Source organism: Prionailurus bengalensis, chromosome A1, assembly GCF_016509475.1.
Source record: "Prionailurus bengalensis isolate Pbe53 chromosome A1, Fcat_Pben_1.1_paternal_pri, whole genome shotgun sequence".
NCBI classification, from domain to species: domain Eukaryota; kingdom Metazoa; phylum Chordata; class Mammalia; order Carnivora; family Felidae; genus Prionailurus; species Prionailurus bengalensis.
The window spans coordinates 136,841,901-136,868,399 of NC_057343.1; the positions used below are offsets into that span (position 1 = coordinate 136,841,901).

The 26,499-nt window shown below is 43.0% G+C and overlaps 1 protein-coding gene across 1 annotated transcript in view; it reads left to right on the forward strand.

The window, feature by feature from the left end:
* Window positions 1-8,751: 8,751 nt before the first annotated feature.
* The window catches only part of LOC122486968 (NLR family apoptosis inhibitory protein), a 32,494-nt gene continuing 14,746 nt past the window's right edge, over window positions 8,752-26,499 (forward strand). The window contains exons 1-8 of the mRNA XM_043586813.1: window positions 8,752-9,399; window positions 10,893-10,992; window positions 12,329-12,410; window positions 13,319-13,370; window positions 16,275-16,394; window positions 18,724-18,823; window positions 25,118-25,199; window positions 26,363-26,420. Of these exons, the coding sequence (XP_043442748.1) occupies window positions 8,832-9,399; window positions 10,893-10,992; window positions 12,329-12,410; window positions 13,319-13,370; window positions 16,275-16,394; window positions 18,724-18,823; window positions 25,118-25,199; window positions 26,363-26,420 (1,162 nt within the window). The 5' untranslated portion in view covers window positions 8,752-8,831. The remainder of the gene's footprint in view (window positions 9,400-10,892; window positions 10,993-12,328; window positions 12,411-13,318; window positions 13,371-16,274; window positions 16,395-18,723; window positions 18,824-25,117; window positions 25,200-26,362; window positions 26,421-26,499) is intronic.

Consider the following 26,499-nt stretch of genomic DNA (forward strand, 5'->3'; position numbering starts at 1 on the left):
TGAATTTGAGCCCCACATCAGGCTCTCCACTGTCAGCAAGGAGCCTGCTTCAGATCCTCTGTCTCCCTCTCTGTACCTCCCCTGGTCACTCTCTCTCTCTCCAAAATAAACACTTAAAATAAATAAAACACTGGAAGAATACTTGTCTGGGGTGAGGGTCTAGAACTGAGTAGACAAACACAGGGAAGAGAGTGAGAATTATTTTTCAGTATTTTTACACAGTTTAAATTTTTGAGCCCTGTAAACAAATTATTCAAAAATAAAATTTATGGAATCCTGGGAAGCTGTAATGAAGCAAATAAAAATAAAGTAATGTAGTTAAATGTTAGCTGTTAGTTGAGGGCCTGAATAATAACGCAAAAGCGGTCATGTTCATCAAATAAGGTAGGAAGTGTGGAGCTGGAGGTTGGAAGGGAACTGGAATAAAATTTTATTTGGGTCATTGGTTCAAGCAATACATTTTCCATATGGCAATATACCCTTGAGAATAACTATATCCATGCAAGATGAAGAAATGAGTAGATTAAAAGCCTGTAGGTCCTGTGTTTAAGGACTGTATGTGACCCACTGTATATATGAATACATGCTGTACTCACAGTGTGGAAACTGTGAGGGGACAACAGGGCCACTGATGCTCCGAATGGCAGTCAGAAGAAGAACCATAAACATTTTACAACATTTCTCAATCCTTTGTAACTTCCTCATGTTTGCGGCTGTATCTGTGTTCAGCTGTCTGTATCTCTGTAATGATTGGCTAATACATAACAAGAGGAATGGTTTCATGGTGGTGACATAGGGTATGTCCAGATGACAGAAAGTGGGGTGGTAGAATCTTAAGGCCTTTAGTGGGTGCAAGAGTTCATGAGAAAGGGTGAGAAGTTTGAGTCCCGGGAACCTAGCAAGGAAGAAGGGGTCAGAAAACATTGGCACACTTTTGGGAAATAGTCTTAGGAGTGTCCTAATACCCTCTTTGGATTTGGTTTTATAAGAATAGAGGGTTCATTATATTCTTTCCATGTTCTCTAATCTCTGGGGCCTCCAGTTATGAGGTTGACTGGGGACTCTCCTGGGGTTTTCATGGGACTTAAATTCTTTATTTCACTTGACTAAATTGCTATTTGAGTCACACCTCGGGTCAGGGCCCTGGAAATAATACACAGCTTCTTGATTTATAAATTCTCTAAATAAACCTTGTACACCTGCTGCCTACCTGATGGGATCGTAGGCATTAGGACGTAGACACCAAAAAAAGGACACAAACTCTAACCCTGTGGATCGGTGGACCTCCCAGGCTAAGAGGCAGAGCTATGAAGAAGTCAGTGTGAAAGTGGTAATAACGAGTTCTCCTAAGTTTTAAGTGTTGACATCTAATTTTTTTTTTAATTTTTTTTTCAATGTTTATTTATTTTTGGGACAGAGAGAGACAGAGCATGAACGGGGGAGGGGCAGAGAGGGAGGGAGACACAGAATTGGAAACAGGCTCCAGGCTCTGAGCCATCAGCCCAGAGCCTGACGCGGGGCTCGAACTCCCGGACCGCGAGATCGTGACCTGGCTGAAGTCGGACGCTTAACCGACTGCGCCACCCAGGCGCCCCGACATCTAATTTTTAAAAAGCGCACAGGTTATACGATGTATAGAATTGCTGAATCGCTACTTGTACACCTGAAACTAATAAAACGCTATGTTAACTGTACTAGAATTAAAATAATTTTTCAAAAGCCACACAGGCTAAATAACACTTATCTACTGGCCTGTCTCTATCTTACCGTAAGGGCAGATAATCTTTTAATTTTCAGGTATCTGACTTTCCTGAGATGTGCCCCTCTTGGGCTAAATCAGTTCCAATTTTAGGTATTAAGAATCGACTCTTTGGAGGAAGAGGGATGTTTCAAGGACCTCTATAATCAATGATTCTAAGGGCGGTTCCTGGACCAGTAGCACGAGCATCACCTGGGAACTATAGACAGGCATATTCTCAGGCCTGTCACCAGCGTTGGGAATGGGCCTAGACATCTGTGTCTCAGCAAATCCTCCGGGTGGCTGGGATAAATGCTAAAGTAGGAAAAGCACTGCCTCTCACCATATTGTAAACGTGCCCAGAGCTTAAAAACAGGTCCGAATAATAGAATTCTACTGACTTTTAAGGCTATGCAGAGTTCAGTGTCACTGGGAGTCAGTGGGGACTTCTTTCAACTGATAAGGGATATCCACTAAAAATCCACATCAAATATTCTTTTTTTTTTTTTTTTAACATTTATTCATTTTTGAGAGAGAGAGAGAGAGAGAGAGACAGAGTGTGAGCGGGGGAGGGGCAGAGAGGGAGAGAGAAACAGAATCCAAAGCAGGCTCCAGACTCTAAGCTGTCAGCACAGAGCCTGACATGGGGCTCAAACTCTTTAACTGCGAGATCATGACCTGAGGCGAAGTCAGACGCTCAACCAACTGAGCCACCCAGGCACCCCCCACATCAAATATTCTTAAGGGTGAAAGTTTAGAAGAATTCCTAGTGAAGTCAAGAATAAGGGTGGGGTGCCTGGGTGGCTCAGTCAGTTGAGGGACTCTTGATTTCGGCTCAGGTCATGATCTCACGGTTGATGGATTCGAGCCCTGCATCTGGGCTGACGATGTGGAGCAGCCTTTGGGATTCTCTCTCCCTCTCTCTCTGTCCTTCCCCTGCTCACACTGTCTCTCTCAAAATAAATAAATAAACTTAAAAAGAATCTTATAAAAAGTAAGATAGGATATCAATTATCACTGTTTTAAAGCAACATAATATTGGGGTGCCTGGGTGGCTCAGTCGGTTGGGCATCCAACTTTGGCTCAGGTCATGATCTCGCGGTCTGTGAGTTCGAACCCCGCGTCGGGCTCTGGGCTGACAGCTCGGAGCCTGGAGCCTGGAGCCTGCTTCGGATTCTGTGTCTCCCTCTCTCTCTGACCCTCCCCCGTTCATGCTCTGTCTCTCTCTGTCTCAAAAATAAATGTTAAAAAAAATTTTTTTAAATAAATAAATAAAGTAACATAATATTGAAGCATAGAATCCATGTGAGAAGACAATGAAATGACTGTAAAAGACCAAAGTGTCATCATGTTGAGAAGATACAAATATCTACTTCCAGTATACAAGAGGATTTACACTCATACATTTAAAAAAAAGTTTTTTTAACATTTATTTATTTTTGAGAGAGGAAGAGACAGCGTGTGAGCAGGGGAGGGGCAGAAAGAGAGGAAGACACAGAATCCGAAGCAGGCTCCAGGCTCTGAGCTGTCAGCACAGAGCCCGACGCGGGTCACAAACTGTGAGATCGTGACCTGAGTTGAAGTTGGACACTTAACCGACTGAGCCACGCAGGCGCCCCATTACATTCATATCTTTAAAACAGACCAGAAAGAGTCCTGTACATCACCAATAAATATTTTGAAGATAGAATTTTAAGTTAAAAAAAAATCCAATCCATAGAGGCAACAAAATCTATAAGGTGTTACAATAAATGTAATGTGCAGTGGGCAAGACGCACACAACATTATAGATGAACAGTAAGGTCGATTGGGGAAAGTTTTATAGGCAGAAGGGTCAGCGGTGTGGACAGGTTCCACCGACCTCTGGACTACCTATAAGAGGAATTGTTGGTTCAACAACAGCGGGATGCACCACAGAAAGTGCTTCAAAAGAGCACTGTCCCTGTAACATTATACATGCTATTAGAAAAGCGAGGAGGGGCTGGTGAATACCTGGTCATCTAGTCAACAATGATTGCTTCTTAGCTGGGAAAATGACCTTGTTGGATCAGAGCTTAGCCAGTGAGTTCACATTCCAATGATGCGGGTAACAAAAGCCTCCCTAACTCAGCAATTTGCTCAACTACCAAAAAGGGTAGGGAATGAGCTTTCTGGATTACCTAGGTTTGCCTTTCCCTAAAATCTAGCCTTATGGCAACATAACATAGCGGTTAAAAGTGCAGACTCCATAGCCAGACTATCTGATTCATCTGAACCCCTATGTGCCTGAGTTACCCCGTCTGTAAAATGGAGATCATAATCATACCTACTTCCTTTGGACTGTTCAAGGGATTGGATGGACACATCTAACATGCTTAGAGCTGTGCCAGGCAAGTACTAGACCTTAATAAATTTACCTGTTAAATTACCTACTTAATAGACCTATTTATTTTAGACCCTAGTAAATTGCCCATTATTGGTAATAGTTACACAGTCTTGCTGAAATGATGTTAAAAAGTATAAACCCTCCAAAATTAAGAAAGCAGGAGGGGACCATCCGTGCATAGAAAATTTTAACAAATTTTTGGAAGGTGGGAAGGCCACTGGGAGTTCCCTTGGGAACAGCACATCGCTGTAGTAATCAATGAATAGGCCGAAGAAAACCACAGCCCGAATGTACCCATAACCTGTGGGAGAGTATGTCCCCTGCAAAGAAGACTGGGGACCCAAATTGCCAGGTGAGAAGGGCAGGAATGGCAGAAGGGCTGAATGTCGAGGGACCAATTTAAAGGCCAGCTCCCTCTACTGCACCATTAGGTTATTTGTAGCCAGGTGTTAGCCCCAAGGCAAAAAATCAGATTCTTCTCTTAAAAAACAGAGAAAAACAGAGAAAAAATGAACTTTGAGGAGTTAGTGTGGGCACTGTCACCCCCAAAGAATCCTTCCAGAACCGACCATTTGATGCTCAAGGAACATCTCAAATGAGCTTTCTTTCAGCTGCTAGCTCTGTCCCTACAGGTAACTGGAAATCATTTTCTGAGGAGTTTCTCTGACATTTAAGGCTGGCTTGGCTGGGGTAAATCTTGGTTTTCCAGTCTGTTCTCCATAAAGTAAAGGGCTTAGGTTCAAATCACACTCATGTGACTTAATTGGATTTTTTTTAACCCTAACTCTGACCAATCAGCATTTAATTTGCTTCATTCTTAAATGTGAAACCGAAGACCAGGATACATTTGAGGAAAGCTGATGATGTGAAAAATAGACACCAAGATAAATGGTAAGAACCTTCGAGGAAACAGATAATGTAGGAGACAGATGGACTTAAACATCAGTATTGATAAAGTTAATTTGTAGAGAGGGACCCACAAAATGGAGATGACCCCAGGGGCCCAGGCCAAGTCACAAATCTAAACGTAAGTCAGGGGCAGCTGGGTGGCTCAGTCGGCTGAGGATCCCTCTTTGGTGCACAGTTTGTGAGTTCTAGCCCCGCATTGGGCTTCGTGCTGTCGGCACAGAGCCTGCTTCGGATCCTTTGTTCCCCCGCTCCTCCCCTCTCTCATGCTCTCTCTCAAAAATAAATAAAAACATGAAACAAACAACAACAGCAAAGCCTAAGTCAGGCTGCACTTACAGGAAACACCTGTCAAGGACGCCTAACAATACCAGTCACAATCCTTCAGCTCAGCTTTAGCTACTTTAGCTCACTGTAGAGAACAGAGCCTGCCAGCCTTACAAGGGAAGCGTCGCTCCTAGCCAGTCATACTGTTTCCATGTTAACTCTTCTCTCTAAAGCTGGCGCCAGCGCAAAATCCCTCGGGCAGAGCACGCTAGCTGCTTGTGAGGTCCTGTACTCCCCCATACGTGGATTCTGTTCCCTTGAAGAAAGGACATCAAACTTGTTACTAGATTGTTTTAGTTTTGTCATTTGATAGTATCAGAGAAGAGACTGACAAGGATTGCACTGGTTTAAAAAATTAGATGTGAAAACAAGGAACCGTCACCACAAGGAAGAGCTGTGGGGAAATAGAAGTAGAATGACACTAAGGATTGTTGTGGGAGAATTGAAAGAATATAGGAGAGGAAATCTCCAGAAAGTAGAGCAAACTAGTAAGAGAGTGTTTGAGGGAAAAGAAAGTTAAGACTTAGATTTCCAATTGAATGGGGATACCAGGCAGAGTGAAAAGAGAAAAACAGTAGGAAGTTAGGCAATTAAAGATAATCGCCCAGGGCTGTTGGGAGCTCCACCTGTTCAGAATGAAAAAGCCCACTGGGTGCCCAGGGCAATGGATGTAAAAGCACCCACACCTAGACAATATCCTAAGAATGTTTATAACCCCAAAGATAAAAGAGAAAATCCTCAAAGATACCAGAAAGGTTAGAAACTGCCATCATCCCAGAAAGAAGATTTATACTAGCATCATAAGCTTTCATTAATCATGAACTATTTAGAATAAAATACTTTCTGCTGTGGGACTTGGCAGGTTTTATTATTCCTTTCGAGTTCTGACCTCATGCCTGTTGACTCACAACCCTGGAACACTGACCGGTAACTTCCCAGTGAACTGCGCAATTTGAGTTTTGGTTCCTCAAATGTTTTCTCAGTGCTTCCCATTAAAGGGCTAGCACAGAGGCTCTGCCACACACTCTCCTTCCTTCTGAGTGGGACTCCGGACGGACAAGCCTCTCAGTAAGTAAATGACCTTCTCTGACCATGGTGCTTTGCTTCCACACCTCACCTCGCAGTTCTCATGTTTCTCTCATTCCTGTTTGTCTCTTGGGAGGCCAGAGGACAGGCACTAGGGTCACACAGATGGGTTTGAATCCTAGCTGCACGACACAGGAGCCTCCCTGGCTCTCTTAGCTCTTGCTGTAAAAGAATAGGAAGGCAGGGGCGCCTGGGTGGCTCAGTCGGTTAAGCGGCCGACTTCAGCCAGGTCACGATCTCGCGGTCCGTGAGTTCGAGCCCCGCGTCAGGCTCTGGGCTGATGGCTCAGAGCCTGGAGCCTGTTTCCGATTCTGTGTCTCCCTCTCTCTCTGCCCCTCCCCCGTTCATGCTCTGTCTCTCTCTGTCCCAAAAATAAAAAAAAAAAAAAGAACAGGAAGGCTGGAGAGGGTTTCGGAGGTCTCTTCTGCCCAGAAACAGCCTGGGGACCAGCAAAACTGACCGGTGAACTTTGTTGTCTACGTACAGGACGACTGCGGACCACGGAGAGATAGGGATCCGAGATGCTGCATGTTGGCCAAACCTGAATGAAATGTCCAAAGTGGTGATGAATGTAGTCAGTCGTGTGCTAGGGTCTGAAACAGACCGGGGGGGGGGGCGGGGGGGGGGGGCAGCTGGCGTCAGCTTGTTTCTGGTTTTGGGACCGGTCACGCAGCCTAGTTTTGGTCACAGGACCAGAGGGGTCTCTAAGACTCCTCCTCAGATGAGATTATGGTTTCTCTAAGAGCTATCTAGGTGGTTCATTACCTAAAATGAAGAATGTCCTGTGCAACAGAGAAAAATCCCTAGGTACTGATCCTGGAGTCTGAGTCCCTCTCTCGTGTAGACCTGTTTTTAATTTTTTTTTTTCAATATTTATTTTTTGGGAGAGCACAGGTGAGGGAGGGATGGAGTGAGGGAGACAGAGGATCTAAAGCAAACTGCGCTGACAGGCTGACAGTGGCCAGCCCGACATGGGGCTCGAACTCAGCAACCACAAGATCATGACCTGAGTGGAGGTCAGACGCTTAACCGACCGAGCCACCCAGGCGCCTCATGAATTTTAATTTTTGTATCTTATCTTTCACTGTTGTTAAAGCCTTATGTAAGTATACTGTGTAGAGTCTTGTGAGTTTTTTCAGTTAGCCAACCCTGGGTGATGGCTGGAGACGGGGCACTGTGATTGGCATAATGGAAACCCGTTGTTCCTCTTTAAAAATTTTTTTTTATTGTTTTTTTATTTATTTTTGAGACAGAGAGAGACAGAGCATGAACGGGGGAGGGGCAGAGAGAGAGGGAGGCACAGAATCGGAAACAGGCTCCAGGCTCTGAGCCATCAGCCCAGAGCCCGACGCGGGGCTCGAACTCACAGACCTCGAGATCGTGACCTGAGCTGAAGTTGGACACTTAACCAACTGAGCCACCCAGGCGCCCCCCTCTTTTAAATTTAAATGATGGCTAAGACTTTGGGAGAAAAAAAAAAGAATGAAAAGTGGAAGAATGAGAAAAGAATGAAAAGAGTTCAAGCCACAGAGGCCAGGCTGGCTGCTGAGGCATCAGTGGCTTGATTTCAAGTATGAGAACTATTGATGGGAGGAAAGCAGAGCAGGGAGGGACCGGTGGTAGATCCTGAACCAGAGCAAAGAGCTAAGCTATTCACACAAACTCAGAGACGAAGTCCTCCAAGAAAACCATTTCTTGGCTGGTTTGGGCTGCTTTGGCAAAAATGAAAGTAAGAGCCTCAGGCAGCCAAGCCCACCAAGGTTTGATCTGTTCATTCTGGGAAGGGATGTGATGGCAAAGGAGAGTTGGGGAGATATTTCTTTGGGTCATAATGTGACTCTCATCTGCCGGCCACCAAAGGGACTGTACAGGGCAAAAGAGAATTGGAACAAAGGGGCGATTCCGTCGAAACCTCGGTAACCTTCTGGTCTGATAGACCTTCCTGGATAACCTCCGCGCGGAGACAAATTTCCTGCACTAATGACAAAGGAGCTCTTCCTTGCACTGGATCCTGCCAAAACAAGGGCATGCTTGCTCTTAATCAAGATCCTCAGCTGCAGGTTTGCAGAAATGTGGGTAGATTGGCAAGTTCTTGTTCAGCTGAACCGGGTAAAGGCGGGAGTGGGTGGGAAGTGCATAAACCCACCTTGCAGAGCTGAACCACCCCACTTCATGTTGGGTTTAACAGAAGATTAGCAGGGATTAACAGAAGATTAACAGAAAATTAACAGGGATTAACAGAAGACTCCTGAGGCTCCCAGAGTGTGGAGAATGCAAGCAGGCATGTTGTGGCTTGTTATATGATGGTGCTATGGGAGCCCCTGTTTTATGCCTTTGACCTAAGTGGTGACTTACCCGCAGCTGCTCAGGTGGAAGTTCATCAACCTGCTTTTCTTTCCTTTTCAGAAAATGGCGGCCCAGGAGGCGGCCCAGGAGGATAGGATTTCCGAGTTTGATTTTGCTTTGCTCCCGGAGCTGTCTGCTTTTCTCGGCATAGATACAGTTCAGTTCGCCAAAGAAATGGAAGAAGGATTTCAGAAGGAACGAGAAAAAATGCAGAAAGGCTTTAACTCACACATGCGCAGTGAAGCAAAAAGGTTGAAGAGTTTTGTGACCTATGAGCACTACAGCTCATGGACGCCACAGGAGATGGCAGCAGCCGGGTTTTATTTCACTGGCGTAAAATCTGGGATTCAGTGCTTCTGCTGCAGCTTAATCCTCTTTGCTGCCGGCATCCACAGACTCCCCATAGAACTTCACAAGAAGTTTCGTCCACGTTGTGAGTTCCTTTTGGGCAAAGATGTTGGTAACGTTGGCAAGTATGATATAAGAGTCAAGAATCCAGAGAACATGCTGAGAGGCGACAAAGCAAGGTACCAGGAAGACAGGGCCAGACTCGAATCCTTCCAGAACTGGCCATTTTACGTGCAAGCGGTATCCGTGAGGGACCTCTCAGCTGCTGGCTTTGTCTTTACAGGTAATTTTTTTTTTTTAATGTTTATTTATTTTTGAGACAGAGAGAGACAGAGCATGAACGGGGGAGGGTCAGAGAGAGAGGGAGACACAGAATCTGAAACAGGCTCCAGGCTCTGAGCTGTCAGCACAGAGCCCGATGCGGGGCTCAAACTCACGGACCGCGAGATCATGACCTGACCCGAAGTCGGCTGCTTCACCGACTGAACCACCCAGGTGCCCCTACAGGTAATTTTTAAAGTCATTTTCTGAAGTATTTCTCTGGAGTTTTGCGTTTGGGTTCCATGTTGGAATTGGAACATTCTGTGAACTTCTCCTCAGTTGTTAAATGAGTTACATGAGGCATAAGGTGTGTTTTATTAAAATTGAACCCTTGTAACTTGAACACACTGTACAAAGCATCAAGTTAATTTGCAAAATGTATTATAAAGTAAGGAAGTTACTTTTCCTTAAATTTGGACCTCAGACAATGCTGGTTGCGTTCTCACTGCCCTCGTAATAAATCACGAAGTCAAACTGACCACAGTTTTCTTACCCGTTCCCTGGTTCTTCTATGATCTTTAATTCTTTGTTTTTTTTTAATGTTTGTTTATTTTTGAGACAGAGAGAGACAGAGCATGAACGGGGGAGGGTCAAAGAGAGGGAGACACAGAATCTGAAGCAGGCTCCAGGCTCCAAGCTGTCAACACAGAGCCTGACGCGGGGCTCGAACCCACAGATGGTGAGATCATGACCTGAGCCGAAGTCAGATGCTTAACGGACTGAGCCACCCAGGCGCCCCTTTCCTTAATTCTTTTAATGGCTGCAGTATTGGGAGGGGGGGAGTTGTTTGCTTTAATTTTAAGGCTAACTTTAATGTATAGGGAGAATTGCACTCTAGAAAACTGCACTATGTTTGAAATCTCCTGGCCATGCCATAAATGTTAGGACAAGTGTGAATGACAATTTTGAAACCAGCAATCATTTACTAAGTATGTGCTTGATGCTAAATTCAAATTCAGCCTTAATTCTAATCCAACAACTTGCCCCTTCCCCACGTCTCACAGTTGAGTTTATTAGGCTCAAAGAGTTTAAGAAATGTGCTTAAGTCTCCACGGAAACTTCATGGCGGAACTACAAGTTACAGCTTCTAATGGTGCCTTACTTTATGAGTGCTGGTGTTTCTTGGCTTCCTGACTCCTTCCCTGAGAGCTCAAAGAGCAAAACACCAGCCCTTGGAAGGAAATGGGGCGAGTGCATGAGCAGCTGACCGTTCTGTATGTGAAGTAGGGCTGTGGCTGAGGGGTAGGGTACCCTAACTGCTCCCTTAGGGGAGCAGGGCTGTGTGTGGGTAGAGATTCAGCCTGCAGGGGGTGTGAACAGACAGACATGCAGCAGTGCCTTTTGCTCATGCACCAAGCAGTCAGCTCCTGGAAACTCGTCTTCTGCCCTACCCCGTCTTCTGCCCTACCCCATGGAGCCATTGCTGGGAGATCTAAATGTGTCCTTCGCATGTAGGTAAACGGGACACTGTGCAGTGTTTTTCCTGTGGTGGATGTTTAGGAAACTGGGAAGAGGGAGACGATCCTTGGAAGGAACATGCCAAGTGGTTCCCCACGTAAGTAGATAAATATATTTTTCCTGTAATTATCTTTGTTTTTGTTGTTGTTGTTGTAAGGCAAAAGACAAGTCATCTGGAGTAGCGTCTTCAGTCTTGATCGTTTCCTATCCCATATTGGAACATTTCAGAATTTATTCAAGAAAGGCTTGATTACTTTGTGGAAAATGTGAATTGTATCATTTAAAATCACTTTGGGGCACCTGGATGGCTCAGTCGGTTGAGCGGCCATCTCTTGGTTTCAGCTCAGGTCATGATCCTTGGGTTGTGTGTTGGAGCCCCGCATTGGGCTTCACACTGAGCGTGGAGCCTGCTTAAGATTCTCTCTCTGTCTCTGTCTCTCTCTCTGCCCCTCTCCCCTGCTTGTACTCTCTCTCTCATTAAATAAAAAATAAAATAAAATCACTTCTTTTTTTAATGTTTATTCTTAGAGAGCACATGCATGGTCATGCATGTGAGCAGTGGAGGGGTAGAGAGAGGAAGAGAGAAATCCCAAAAATTCTGTGCTGACAGCCCAGAGCTTGTCATGGCATTCAAAGTCACCAACCCTCAGATCATGATCTGAGCCAAAACCAAGAGTTGGACACTTAACTAACTGAGCCTCCCCAAGCGCTCCATTATAAAACCACTTCTTAAAGGTTGTTTTATTATATCAGAATCCTATCTATTTGGCAAAGTAGTTCCAGATCTGCCTTAATTAATAAAGAATAATTTGCAGGGGGATGATGTAAAATAGTGTATAAAGGAAGTTGGAAAGTAACGCCATGTTTAAAATCTTACTACACATGGTTACATGTACTGCTGAATATATACCTCATGCAAATGTTTTATTTCAAAAACTGAAAAGTTTTGATTACGTTTCGTTCTCCGCTTAGAAAATGAAGTATGTTTCAATTATCTTTAATGCTATATTGAGTAGTATTTTCTACACGACTTTACATCTGCCAAATATGGATTTATTGCTTAAACCTTTTTTTAACTTTGATGTTGAAAAATTTTAACGTTTATTTATTTATTTTTGAGAGAGCGAGCGAGCAGGGGAGGGGCAGAGCGAGAGGGAGACAGAATCCCAAGCAGGCTCCCTGCCATCAGCACACATCCCGATGTGGGGCTTGAACCCATGAACCATGAGATCATGACCGAGCCCAAACCAAGAATTGGATGCTTAACCAACTGAGCCACCCAGGAGCCCCTGATGTTGAAAATTTTAAACAAAAGTAGAACAGTTGGGGCACCTGGGTGGCTCAGTTGGTTAAGTGCTGGATTCTTTTTTTTTTTTTTTATGTTTATTTTTACTTTTGAGAGAGAGATGTTTACCCTTGTTTACCAATTACAGATGTGAATTTCTTCAAAGTAAGAAATCCTCAGAGGAAATTGCACAGTATATCCAAAGCTACAAGGGATTTGTTGGTGTCACGGTAATTTATAACAGCAAATATTTTCTCAAGTTGGCTTTTGGTTACCTGATACTTTGTGAATTAGAAGCGGGGGGGGGGGGGGGGGGTGGCATTCTTTTTTTGTCATCGGCTCCATTTGTTTCTTCCCTTCTTTGATTTCTCCTACCTCCTTTCTGGTCGACTGCAGAAAACCACATTGTCATGCTGAACTACAGCCAGTCTTACCCTCTTTGACTGGAGTCACCCTCACCCCCACCCCCACCCCACTTCCGATTCTGATGGCTGCCCCCACCTGAATGCCTGCATAAGATATTCACACCTGGTACCCCCAGCCCAGCTGGCCTCAGAGCTGCTGCCTCCCAGCTGGTTACTTTATACTCTATTAGTAAGGATTCCCTAGTGTCCGGTCACTTCCCGAATTGGCTTAAACAAGAAAAGAGTGGATTGGCTAAGAGGACTCAGAAGGTGAGAACCCTGGAAAGAAGATGGCCTGAAAGGGAGGAGGAGTGTTTGCTCAGAAAGAAGTCTGGGTGCAGTTTCAGGATTGGTTGCTTAACACCTAACCACCTCACTGAATCCGTTTTCCTCCATATAGCTTATACTGCCTCATTAGTCGAAGTACATCTGTGCAATGTTAATATAACTCTGATTTTGAACTGGATCTTTGGAAAACATGACCCTGAGAAGGCTCCCTGTTGGCTATAGATAAACACTCACAGGTGTTTTTTTTTGTTTTTGTTTTTTGCACTGCATTAAAAAATTCCAACATCAATAGAGATGGAAATTAGGAATGATCCCACAAACCTGCCGCAACCCAATGAAACTATGGGGGGGGGGCGGGGGAAGGAGAGTTCTTACCACTTGTGATTCATAGATCACTGTATTGTCTAAGTCAAATAGTGGATAACTTGAATACTAATTTTCTTCAGGGAGAACATTTTGTGAATTCCTGGGTCAAGAGAGAGTTACCTATGGTGTCAGGTAATATCCCAAAGGCTTTGCTTATATCTTCCTTTGCTTTTTTTTTTTGGTCATCTTTTTTTTTTTTTTCCATTCTCTTCCTTACATTATGGTGTCATAATCATTTTTTTTAATGTTTATTTTTGAGAGAGAGAGAGGGAGACACAGAATCAGAAGCAGGCTCCAGGCTCTGAGCTGTCAGCACAGAGCCCAACGTGGGGCTCATACCCACAGACCAGGAGATCATGACCTGATCCCAAGTCAGAAGTTTAACCAGCTGAGCCACCCAGGTGCCCCTATGGTGTCATAATAATTAAAAAAAAACAAAACTATTTTCATAAGAGATTTCTAGTCTTCGGGAGTGACTTAGTTTTTATTTTGTTTGTTTTTTTTTAATGTTTATTTTTGAGTGAGTGAGACAGAGTGCAGGCAGGGGAGGGGCAGAGAGAGGGATACACAGAACCGGAAGCAGGCTCCACTCTGGGCCGTCAGCACAGAGCCCAACGCGGGGCTTGAACTCAGGAGCTGTGAGATCATGACCCGAGCTGAAGTCAGACACTTAACCTACTGAGCCACCCAGGTGCCCCTGGAATGACTTTGGTTTTGTTTTTTTTTTTGCATAAATGAGCATACGACAGAGTTGGGTCTTCAACACTTTCTTTAGAACAATTTCCTAAATTTTCTGGATAAAACACTTCTGAATATCTTGAATGGATCAGTGTTAAGAAATTAGGTGTGAGGGGCGCCTGGGTGGCTCAGTCGGTTAAGCGTCCGACTTCAGCTCAGGTCACGATCTCACACTCCGTGAGTTCGAGCCCCGCATGAGGCTCTGGGCTGATGGCTCAGAGCCTGGAGCCTGCTTCCGATTCTGTGTCTCCCTCTCTCTCTGCCCCTCCCCCGTTCATGCTCCGTCTCTGTCTCAAAAATAAAATAAACGTTAAAAAAAATTAAAAAAAAAAAAAGAAATTAGGTGTGAGATAAAAGAAAATACATAAATTCCCCCAGTTCCTGGCACCTAGCGCCTAAAACCCTTAAGAAGTGATCAGGGGCACTTGGATGGCTCAGTCGGTTAAGTGTCCTACTTCTGCTTGGGTCAGGTTCTCTGTGAGTTTGAGCCCCTCATCTGGGCTCTGTGCTGACAGCTTGGGGCCTGGATTCTGTGTCTCCTTCTCTTCTTACCCTTCCCCTGCTCATGCTCTGTCTGTCTCTGTCTCTCAAAAATAAATAAACATAAAAAAAAAAAATTCTAAGTGATGAGAGCACTGAGAGGATCTTTTGTTCTAATGAGGTGGGTGGCTCTTGGGTGCTGTGGGTGGGATCCTGGATGGGGGCTGCTCATTAGGAAGGCCAAACCACCTTGAGAAGCTTGGAATTTTCAGCCCTTCCTCCCATTCTTCAGAGAGAGAGAGGAGGGGGCTGAAAGTGGAGGTAATGATCAATCAGGCCTACATGAGGAAGCCTCCTTAAATAGCCCAGTAGTATAGTGTTCAGAGAGCTTCCCGGGGAGAGAATACACCCATAGCCAACTCCTCGCGGGACAGAAGCTTCTGTACAGAAGCTTCCCACACACACATACACACTGGGCCTATGTATGTCTTCATCTGGTTGTCCATGTGTATCCTTTATCATCGCCTTAAAGAAAGTGGTAAGTGTTTCCCTGAGTTCTGTGAGCCACTCTAGCAAATAAAGTGGTGTGGGAGCAGTCTTGTGTGGTTGAGCCCTTAACCTGTGGGATCTGACATATCTCTGGTAGAGTTAGATTTGGGTAAATTGTAGGACACCCAGCTGGTGTCAGAGAATGGCTTCAGGGGGCGGGCGTAGGACCCTCACACATCTGGTGTCAGAAGGGTTGTGAGTGCGATAGTTGTGTGAGAGCAATGGACACATAGGAAAAGATGGGTTTTTCCAAAATACTAAGTAATATTCAGATTAAAAACGAAGTTAATAGCAGGATCCTGTGTTCAAAGGTAGAACACCAAGGCAAGCTTTCATCTTAAACACGCAGAATCAAATTAACATAGGTTAGTTATGTTAGAGGACAGACGAAAGGGGTATAAATGCTTGCCATGGTGATGTGGGAAACTAAGGCAAATGAAAAATTGAGTTCCCTTACTGCCTATAGCCCACTGACAAGTCCTTGAAACCGGCAGACTGACCTCCTCGGAGCTCAGCTGTCTGATGATGACACTTTGCTGGGGGCAAAAGGGAATCTTAGTCTAACATTATCTCAATCTCGAGGATCCTGTAAGTCTACTTCCTTTACCTCAACTGCCCCAAGATGTATGCTGGCAATCATCCTCCAAGCTTATGGCCCCCCTGATAAGCATCTGCAGGGTCTCATGACTGAGGTTTTATTAAATATTAATAACTGACATTTCCCTAGCAACAGCTAGCCCCTCAAGGTCCTGGAAACCTTGCTTTCAAAATACCTTAGAGATTTAGTCTATCCCTGACCCCCTCCTAACATGAGGGTATATAATGAGTTACCCCTCACGACCCCATGAAGCTCTTCCTGCCCATGGGTCCTGTCCCCATATTTTAATGAAATCACCTTTTTGCACCAAAGATGCCTTCAAGAATCCTTTTTTGGCCATCGGTTCTGGACCCCCCCGCCGTCACCCCAAAACTTCATCAGTAGATGATGAAGAGATCCTTTTGAAAGGTTTTATTATCGAAAAATTTGAACCTACGCAGAAATGAGACGGTAGTATTTAGCCACCACATATCTATCAGTGCTTCAGCGCTTCGACATGTGGTCAGTCTTGCTTCATCGTAACTATTCCATCTTTTCCAACCCCTCCTCCAATTACATTGAAGCAAAACACAATGCATCCATATTCCATCTCTAGATACAAAGGGGTAATTTGAACACTGATAGCTGGAATCTCAAAGCTTGCTGATCTCCCCGTATGCCTTTTTTTCAAGCGTATTGCAATGACAGCATCTTTGCTAATGAAGGACTACGACTGGATTCTTTTAAGAGCTGGCCCCACGCGTTCCCTGCAGGAGTTTCAGCTCTGGTCAGAGCAGGTCTTCTCTATACAGGTGAGTCGCTAGTTTCTGCCAAGCTCTCGTCTTGCTCTTTCTTATGTCCACTTAAACTCCATTGATACCTTATGGTCCTGGACTTGTGTTTATCTAGACTCAACAGTCTCTGCTTTTCTTTTTTAAATGTTTATTATTTTGAGAGAGAGAGAGAGAGCACTCACAGGAGAGGGGCAGAGAGAGAGAGGGAGAGAGAGAATCTCAAGCAGGCTCTACACTGTTAGTGCAGAGCCCAACATGGGGCTTGAACCGTGAACCATGAGATCATGACCTGAGCCGAAACCAAGAGTTGGATGCTTAAGTGACTGAGCCACCCAGGTGCTCCTACAATGCCTTTTACTTTCTACACATTATTCTCCAACCCTCACCCCCTACCAACCTTGGCTTCCCTGGAAACTGTCACATGACCTTTGTACTTCCCTTCTGCTTCTATCTCTGTAAACTGAATTTAGTAGTCACGTGGCCATACCTACCTATAAGAGGAGCTAGGACGTTGGTTCTTTTTCCTGGATGACTAGCAAAAAGGGGGGTTTCTGTTACCATGGAAGAAAGAGAGATACCAGGAGTGTGGATAGCAGCCTTTGCCATACTCTATTTGGAAGAGAACATCAGGAAATTCTTGTGTTTTAGGTAAGTTTTTTTTTTTTTTAATGAAAGTTGATTTTTTTAGTCATCTCTACACCCAACATGGGGCTCAACCTCACCACCCCACAATCATGAGTCACATATTCTTCTGACTGAGCCACCTAGGCTCTCCCAGGAAGTTCTTCTTTATGATTTCCGACCATGTAGCATCTGCTGTCAGTTGGTAATGTTCTCTGTTTAGTTGTTGGTCCTCAGGCAGCTCCACTCTGTAATCCAGAGTGGGTTGGTTCTCCTCAGCAAAATATCTGTACGAGTACAGCAAGGTGATCAGAGAAAAGATAGTGTGCCCTTCCTAGGTATCTTGCTGGCCATTGCCTTTTTTTTTTTTTTTTTTTTAAGTGACCTCTAGGCCCAATGTGGGGCTTGAACTCACAACACGAGGTGCAGGCTCTACCAACTGAGCCAGCCAGGTGCCCCTTGCTGTCCTTCTTTAGACCAAACACACACATGGAGTGATGATAGCAGAGGTCCATGCAGATCTCGTGCTGAGCGGTCAAGTAGGTATCAGAAATATCACAGGGCGTTGTGGGGTACGGGAATGCTATGGTCACTTTAGCAGACCTATTCCATTGGTACAAAAAAAATTTTTTTAAGATTGCACATTAAAAAAAAAATATTTATTTTTGAGAAAGTGGGAGACACAGAATCTGAAGCAGGCTCCAGTGTCTGAGCTGTCGGCCCTGAGCCTGACGTGGGGCTCGAACTCGTGAACAGTGAGATCATGACCTGAGTGGAACAGAGGCTCAATCGACTGAGCCACCCAGGTGCCTAGTACAGAAAAATCTTAATGCCTCACATTCTTAAGCATTTAAAAAGACATCCCCCCCCGCCCCCACCCAGCCCCGCTTTCTCCATACTCTATTCTTTCTCTTGTCAGTGTCCTCACCCTCTTCCTTTTCAAGCCTCCAGCTCTCCCCACAAATCTGAGTCCTCTGACCCTTTTAAGATTTTGCAATCTCTAAGACCTTGTAGTTTTGTCCAGATACAAAGGGGGGGTTTTCTTCTGCCCTAGCTTTGCGGTGCCTACAAGGGTCCAAGAGGAGAAGGAAGATGATGGATGTTCCATTTCTATTTCAATCATTTGGTGGGTTCTAATACTAATTTCCTTTCAGAGAAATAATTTCATAAGGCGACTTGATGCTGCTTGTAGTGAAATAAACCAGGGAATCATGTAGTAAGAGGCACTTGATTCTTCGTGAATTTACTTATATAAGGGGTGCTACATTTCCTCAAAGATTTTTCCCCTTGAGCTCCAAATACATTCTTTCTGTCCTATTCCTTAAACAAATACTTACTGAGTGTTTAATAAGAAGTGCTAGGTATTTTTCTAGGTCAGTGAGATTCATGAGTGAGCAAAACGGACAAAAATCTCTTGCTTCGAGGAGCTATAATTCCACATTCTGATTTGCAAATCTCTCTCTCCATTAAAGGAGGATGGGACAGGGAGAGGGTGTTCATCAAAGTGCCTGGTACCTTAGGAGCATTTGGTTCGTTAGTTGATTACTCTGTTGGCCAAGAGAAGAGTCCTACATAGAATATCACCTTGCTGGTGACCCCAACTGTGACTCTGTCGCAAAATCCGATTGGAAATGCGAAGAGCGTTTTGCTCATAAAGGCTTCGTGATTGTTACCTGTGACAGTTGACAAATGCACATACAAGTGGATGGAATTTCCTTACTTTTAGGCACGAAGGACATCGTCCAGTGTTTCTTCTGCGGAGGATGTATGGAGAACTGGAAGGAAGGTGATGACCCATTAGAAGATCATGCCAAATATTTTCCCAAGTGAGTGGAATGAATGTTCAGTGTCTGTGAATTTGGATGCACGTTTAATAATTCTCCCTGTCCCCCAGTTTTATTTTCTAAGTCTTCACCTATCTCTTGGATTCATGTTATGTAGCATGGGTGTTTATTTCTTTCATCCTCTTGCTCTTGTGGCATCCTTCACATGTAGAATTCCTTGCTACATGTGTAGTTCTGGTTAGGGCAATAATTTTTACATTACAAGTTTTTATTATCATGACTATATAAATGCTGTGCAGAGCTAAACCTTGTAGTAAATTAACACTTACTTTTCCTCCCTGTACAACTTTTTTTTTTAATTTTTTTTTAACGTTTATTTATTTTTGAGACAGAGAGAGACAGAGCATGAACGGGGGAGGGTCAGAGAGAGGGAGACACAGAATCTGAAACAGGCTCCAGGCTCTGAGCTGTCAGCACAGAGCCTGACATGGGGCTCGAACTCGTGAACTGTGAGATCATAAACTGAGCCAAAGTCAGATGCTCAACCAATTGAACCACCCAGGCACCCCCCACCTTTTAAAATATTTATTAAAGAAGGTATAGCCATTTGCTTAGTTTTTTATATATAGTTAGTTCATCTTCAAATTCTCCCAAACGTTTAAACCTCCAATCCTTCATTTGGACCTACAAGATACCCCAGCATTTTCATTTTCTTGAAAGGGTCTGTCCTGATGTCTTCTGACCTGATCCAGTATGAACTACTTGTCCTGTAGGCACCTGGGATCCCGGGATCTTCCCTCACATTCATCCTGGGTATTCCCATTTCTTCCCTCCTGTGTTGTAGCTCCCGCTTGCTGGATCTAATGCCATCCTCTTGGTTAATTTACTAGTGCAGAAGATTATGCATATATTTATACTCCAAACCCCACACTTGTGTTTGGGTAGTTTAGCTAGTTTTAGTACTCTAGGTTAGAAGTCCTTCTCATTCTGAATCTTAGAAGCATTGCTACATTTCCTAATAGCTTCCACTGTTGCTGTTTAAAGTTCCATGCCTTTCTAATTCTTAATCCTGTGAGTGCCAACTACTCTACCCCTCTCTGGAAGCTTTTAGAATTTTCTGTTTGTTTCCAGTGTTCTAAAATTTCATGAATGAGGAAATGCCCATTTCTTTAATATTTCTTTTCTGTGAATTTTTTTAAAAAAAAGTATTTTAGAGAAAGAGAGTGTGAGAGGGAGGGAGGGAGGGAGAGAGAGAGAGATTGAGAGGATTAATTCCAAGCAGGCTGCACACTCAGCACGGAGCCTGATGGAGGGCTCAATCCCACAATCCTTGGATCATGACCTGAGCTGAAACCACAAGTTGGAGACTCAACCCACTGAGCCACCCAGGTGCCTGCAAGAAGAAATAGGTTCTTTTCACTTGGTAATTAGTAAGAGTTTTCCCAGAAATACATATTAATACATACAGATCTTCAAATACTTCCATCTAATTCTAAGATTCTAAAGAGGATACTGCTTCGAACAGGTTTTGACAGGAGTAGTTGTTGAGTTCTTCTTTATTATTTGGATTTAGTATCTAATAAACTGTTGGGAACAGTAAGGACAATTTTTTTTATTAAAAAAGTTTTTTTTTTAATGTTTAGTCATTTTTGAGACACAGAGAGAGACAGAGCATGAATGGAGGAAGGTCAGAGAGAGAGAGGGAGACACAGAATCTGAAACAGGCTCCAGGCTCTGAGCTGTCAGCACAGAGCCCGATGCGGGGCTCGAACTCACGGACCGCGAGGTCATGACCTGAGCCGAAGTCGGCCACTTAACCGACCGAGCCACCCAGGCGCCCCAGTAAGGATGCTCTTAATTCTTGGACAGATAAGTGAGGATGTAGTCTAATATTATTTAGAACATTTCCGGGAATCTATCAAACTCCCTTTTCTTCTTCCTCTTTTTTTGAAAAAAATTATAGTTGATACATAATACGTGAATTTCAGGTGTACAACATAGTGATTGAACATGTTATGTAGGCTATGCTCATCACAAGTGTAGCTTCTTTTTCAGTCGAAGTGCAGTTGACACTATGTTAGGGGTTTCAGGTGTACAATGTGGTGCTGTGACAGTCTAAACCACAACGTAGCTATCATCTGCTGCCATCTGCCTTTTTTATTTTCTAATTTTTAATTTTTTTTATTGTTTATTTATTTTTGAGAGAGTGCAAGCAGGGGAGGGACAGAGAGGGAGGGAGACACAGAATCTGAAGTGGGCTGTGAGATGACCTGTGAGATCATGACCTAAGCCCAAGTGGGATCCATAACCAACTGAGCCACCCAGATGCTCCTATCTACCTTTTTTGGGAAAAAAAAAAAAAAAAAAAAAAAAAGCAAACTAGGATGCCTGCACTAGAGTACCTAAAATATTTACGTATGATTTAAAGGACTGTAATAAACCAATGAATCCATCCGTAAAGTTATGAAATGGAACATTACTAATTCTTTAGAAGGTCCCTCTGTGCCCACCCTCCCCAATTCTGATATCCTCATCCTTCCAATCCAGAATTAAACATGATCCTGAATTTGGGGTTGTTCCTTTGCTTCTCTTTAGGGTTTTATCAACTAAGTGTATATCCTTAAACATATTTAACCGCCTGTTCTTCAAGGTCAAATACATGTAAACATACTGCATGGTTGTTGTGTGATTGTTTTGTTTCATATGTTTTTTGAGACTGATCCATAATTACATGTTGAGCTGTAGTTCACTTGTCTTCACTGCTGTGTTCGTATGTTATTTTATGAATGTATAAAATTTATCCATTTTTTTCTTGATTCAATACCTGGCTTGTTTTTGAAGTGTTGCAAGTAATGCCACTGGGAACATTCTTGTATGTATTTCCCAGGGCTCGCGTTTGTTACTGTAAAATACATAACCATAAAATTGCAGGGTCATAGGTTTGTACCTATTCACCTTTGCTAGGTTATGCAAAACGTTTTTCAAAGTCATACCAATTGATTTTCCCACGAGCATAGATGAGTTTCCACTGGTCTGCTTCCTCACTTGGTATTGCCCAAATTTTAATTTTCATCATACTGAAGATATTTAGCATAATTTCATATTTTCTGTATAACTGCCATGTTCTTTTCCTTCAAGAGAATGTGTCTTGACTATTCTTTGCCCTTGGCTCTTTCATAGAGAATATATGAAATGTTCTTCCCTATCCTTCATAATATTCCTTATTTTTAAGTCATTATCTAATATAGACCAGCTTTACTATAATCAGTTGTTACATAAGTGTTTTTTGAAATCATTTTTTTTTTTTAACTTGAGAGAGACACACCACACCAGTGGAGGAGAGGGGCAGAGGAAAGAGAAAGAAAATCTTTTTTTTCTTTTAATTTTTTAAAATGTTTATTCATTTTTGAGAGATTGAGAGAGACAGAGCATGAGCGGGGAAGGGGCAGAGACAGAGGGAGACACAGAATCCGAAGTAGGCTCCAGGCTCTGAGCTGTCAGCACAGGGCCCAACGTGGGGCTCGAACTCACGAACTGTGAGATCATGCCCTGAGCCGAAGTCAGACGCTCAACCGACTGAGCCACCCAGGCGCCCTGAGAAAGAAAATCTTAAGCAGGCTCCACACTGAGCATGGAGCCCGATGTGGGACTCTATCCCACAACCTTGGGATTAGGACCTGAGCCAAAATTAAGAGTTGGACACTCAACTGACTGAGCCACCCAGGCACCCCGTTTTTAAAATAATTCTACTTTTATATTTATGACTTGACATTTAAAGTGAGTTTCTGGTAGGCATAGTTGTGTCTTTGATTTTTTTTTAATAGTCTAATATCTGCTTTCTAATGGGGGTGTTTAAAAAATGTATATTTAATGTAATTATTGATATGGCTAGATTTAAATATACTATTTTGATACTTGCTTTCTATTTCTCCCATCTTGTGTTGACTTTCCTTCTTTCCCAATTGTTTCTAATTGTTTTTTTTTTTTTAAGTATTCCGTTCTATCTACTGTTGGCTGATTAGCTGTGCATCTTTATTTTGGCCTTTTACGGCCTGCTCTAGAATTTACACTATGCATGTTTAATACATTACAGTCACCTTCAAATACTATTATAAGACGGGACATAGAATGTACGAACCATATAACAGTAGACTCCTGTTTCTCCGCTCTCACGCTTTGTGCTTGTGTTGTCCTATGTTTTTACTTTCCACATATGTGACAAATCTCACAATACAGTGTTAGGTCTTTGCTTTCAACTGTTACCTTTTAAATACATTTTAAAAAGAAGAAAAGAATATTTTTTTTATTTACCATCCAAGTTAAACATCCAAAGCACTCTTCGTTCCTTTGCGTCCATCTGTTACCATTTTGCTTTTACGGAAGAACAGTGCTGGTCTGCTGGCTACCAAGTGTATTGGCTTTGTATGAAAAAGTCTCTATCTTATCTTCCTTCAGAGTCCTTTCCTTGATGGTTTTGTCAGTATAGTAACCTTGGACAGAAAAATTAAAAGTCCTACTTGCTGATGGGGCCCCCTGCGTGGCTCAGTTGGTTGAGTGTCTGACTTTGGCTCTGGTCATGATCTCACAGTTAGTGGGTTTGAGCCCTTCGTCGGTCTTCTGCACTGTAGGCACAGAGCCCGCTTCAGATCCTCTGTTGTCCTGTCTCTCTGCCCCTCCTGGCTTGCGCTCTCTCTCTCAAAAATAAATAAATATTTTTTTAAGAAGTCCTACTTGCCGTTTACCTGCAACTATCCTTTTATCCCTGGACTCCTTTCCAACCATGTAGGAAAATAAGAATGTATTATCCTTTGTTTTGATTCTGCAGCATGAAAATGAGCCTGAGACAGTTGGTTGTTCCTAGTTATCCAATTTATCTAGTCACTTCTATAGTTTTCATGTGTCCAAGGTAATCATTGTAGAACTCTTTAGAAATTTCCCCCTGGGTTCTTCAGGCAAACATCATACCTGGGTTTAAAGGATATCTACACCCAGTTTGATGATGTCTGGCAAATAGCTTTTGTTTCAAATTTTTATTTGAAACAAATTTAAATTCTAAATTCTAGTTAACATACAGTGTAATAGTGGTTTCAGGAGTAGAATTCAGAGATTCATCACTTACATATACAACCCTGTGCCCATCATAACAAGTGCCCTCCTTAAATTAATATCCATCACCCATTTAGCCCATCCCCGTACCCATCTCCCCTCTAGCAACCCTCAGATTGTTCTCTGTCATTAAAAGACTCTTATGGTTTGCCTCCCTCTTTTTTTTCTCCCCATGTTCATCTGATTTGTTTCTTAAATTCTGCATATGCATGAAATATATGGTATTTGTCTTTCTCTGACTTACTCACTTAGCATAATACATTCTAGCTCCACCTATGTCATTGCAAATGGCAAGGTTTCATTCTTTTTGATGGCTGAGTAACATTTCATCTTCTTTATCCATTCATCAGTTGATGGACATTTGGGCTCTTTGCATATTTGCCTACTGTTGATTGTGCTGCTATAAACATTGGGGTTCATGTGCCCCTTTGAATCTGTACTTTTGTGTCCTTTGGGTAAATACCTAGTAGTGCAAATGGTTTTTAAGTATATTTGTGGTTTTTATCTACATTCATGTTGATGGAGCTCTTTAGAAAATAAACTTTCGATTTGAGAATGACTTTAGATTTAGAGATCAGGTACAAAGATAAAACAGAAAGTTCTTATATTCCCATACCCAGTTTCTTAAATCATTGTGGTATGTTTGATTTAAATCACATTGGTATGTAGCCAACATTGGTACATTACCATCAATTCCAGCTTTATTTACATCTTAGTTTTTCTACTCAGGTCCTGTTTTTTGTTTTGTAATTCATAGATGGAGTTTTCTTCTCTGTTTTTGAATCTTTAGGTCCATTTTAGTAAGTTTCATGGAAGCGTATTAAATGTGCACTCATTCCTCCAAATTTACTGGCTGTCTGCATTGTTATTTTGTGAACCATTTGCATTGCTGTTGCTGAGAACCATTCTAAATGTTTAATTTTTGCCGTTAAAAACTTGGTAACAGTGGGGTGCGTGGGTGGCTCAGTTGGTTGAATGTACGACTCTTGATTTCAGCTCAGGTCATGATCCCAGGGTTGTGGGGTCGAGCCCCAGGTCTGGCTATGTGCTGGGCATGGAGCCTGCTTGAGATTCTTTTGCCCTCTGCCCTGCTCGTATGCATGTGCACTCTCTCTCAAAAAAGAATCCCAAAAACAGAAAACACAGAATTTTATTACAGTATATTTGAAAACCTAATGCAAACGTTTAATTGCATACAACTCTTTTTATAACTTTTAACTTTGTGCTTAGTTGTCAGTTTCTCCAAAATCTGAAGTCCTGTGCAGAAGGGATTCCAGACGATCACAACCACTGTGAACTTTCTGAATTAACGGTAACGAACATCACCTTGTGAATTTTAACAGTATGTGATCATGTGATAGAAAAAATTTGTTTGTTTGTTTGTTTAGGGAGAGAGCTGAAGAGGAGCAGAGAGACACTGAGAGAGATTCCCAAGTGGTCTCTGTGCTGTCAGTGTAGAACCCCGTGTGGGGCTCAGACTCACTAATTGTGAGATCATGACCTGAGCCGAAACTGAGTTAGATGCTTAACTGACTGAGTCACCCAGGCACCCCTAGAAAATGGTTTTTGAACAGGAATTGCTCATCCTAAATAAGGAAATATGTTCTACAAATATCTATTAAGCACCTATCGTGTACTAAGTATAGACGAGGATACTATAACAAACAAGACCTAAAACTTGGCTTCACGAAATGTAGAGTCAGTCCCTTCTACTTTGGGGCCCAGACTCTTAGACTTAGATCTGATTAGCATCCAGGCTACCTGGATTCCCTATGTGATCTTTATTTGGAAGACATGAAATTTGACTTGGCCTTTTTCTAGGGCTCGGAAGATAATATTTTTCTTTACAAAAGCAAATGACCAACTGATAAATCCAGATCATAGGCTGGTCCCTTTAAACTGAGAAATCCTACACTGTACTCTGAGATCAAAGTCACTGTTAACCTAGTACAGATGCACACACCTCTTCTTTGAGGCTGTATGTTAGATCTTTTATGTCTTTCATTCTACGAAAAGAAAACAAAGTAACTTGATCTGCACTTGATGGAAAAATAAAATTGAAGAAGAAAGTCTGGGGATATCTCAGTAACTTATTTTGTAAGAAATACGATCGTTCCATATCCCAGGTATGTATATTAAAAATGTGAATAACTATGGTCAGAAGCTGCACTCAGTTATGTTTGGAGGGCCCCTCTCGTTGCACACGTTGTGGTTCTGGTTGTCTGGAGAGGAACCACTGCCCGATTCACCTGTAGCATGTGTCGTACATGGGCCACCTAGGAGACACTTGAGGGTATTTGCAGATCATTTATTGTTTCATATTTGTGCTGCTCTCCCCTTCACCTGGCATAAACATCTGGGCGGGGGGGGGGGGCGGGGGCGGGGGCTTTGTTTAGATGTTTGGTCCCCAGCTGTGACATGATGCCCTACTGTCTTACACAGAATTTGATTTAACAGAGCATTTTATTTTCAAAGGACACCACAAGTGAAAGCTATGGTCAAGATTCAGCAGCAGTTAGTTCTGTAGTACCGGGTAAGGATTTCAAAGCGACACAGGGGATGATACGCATGTGTACCTCTATTTGTGTGTAGCAGATTTGAAGAGAGAGAGT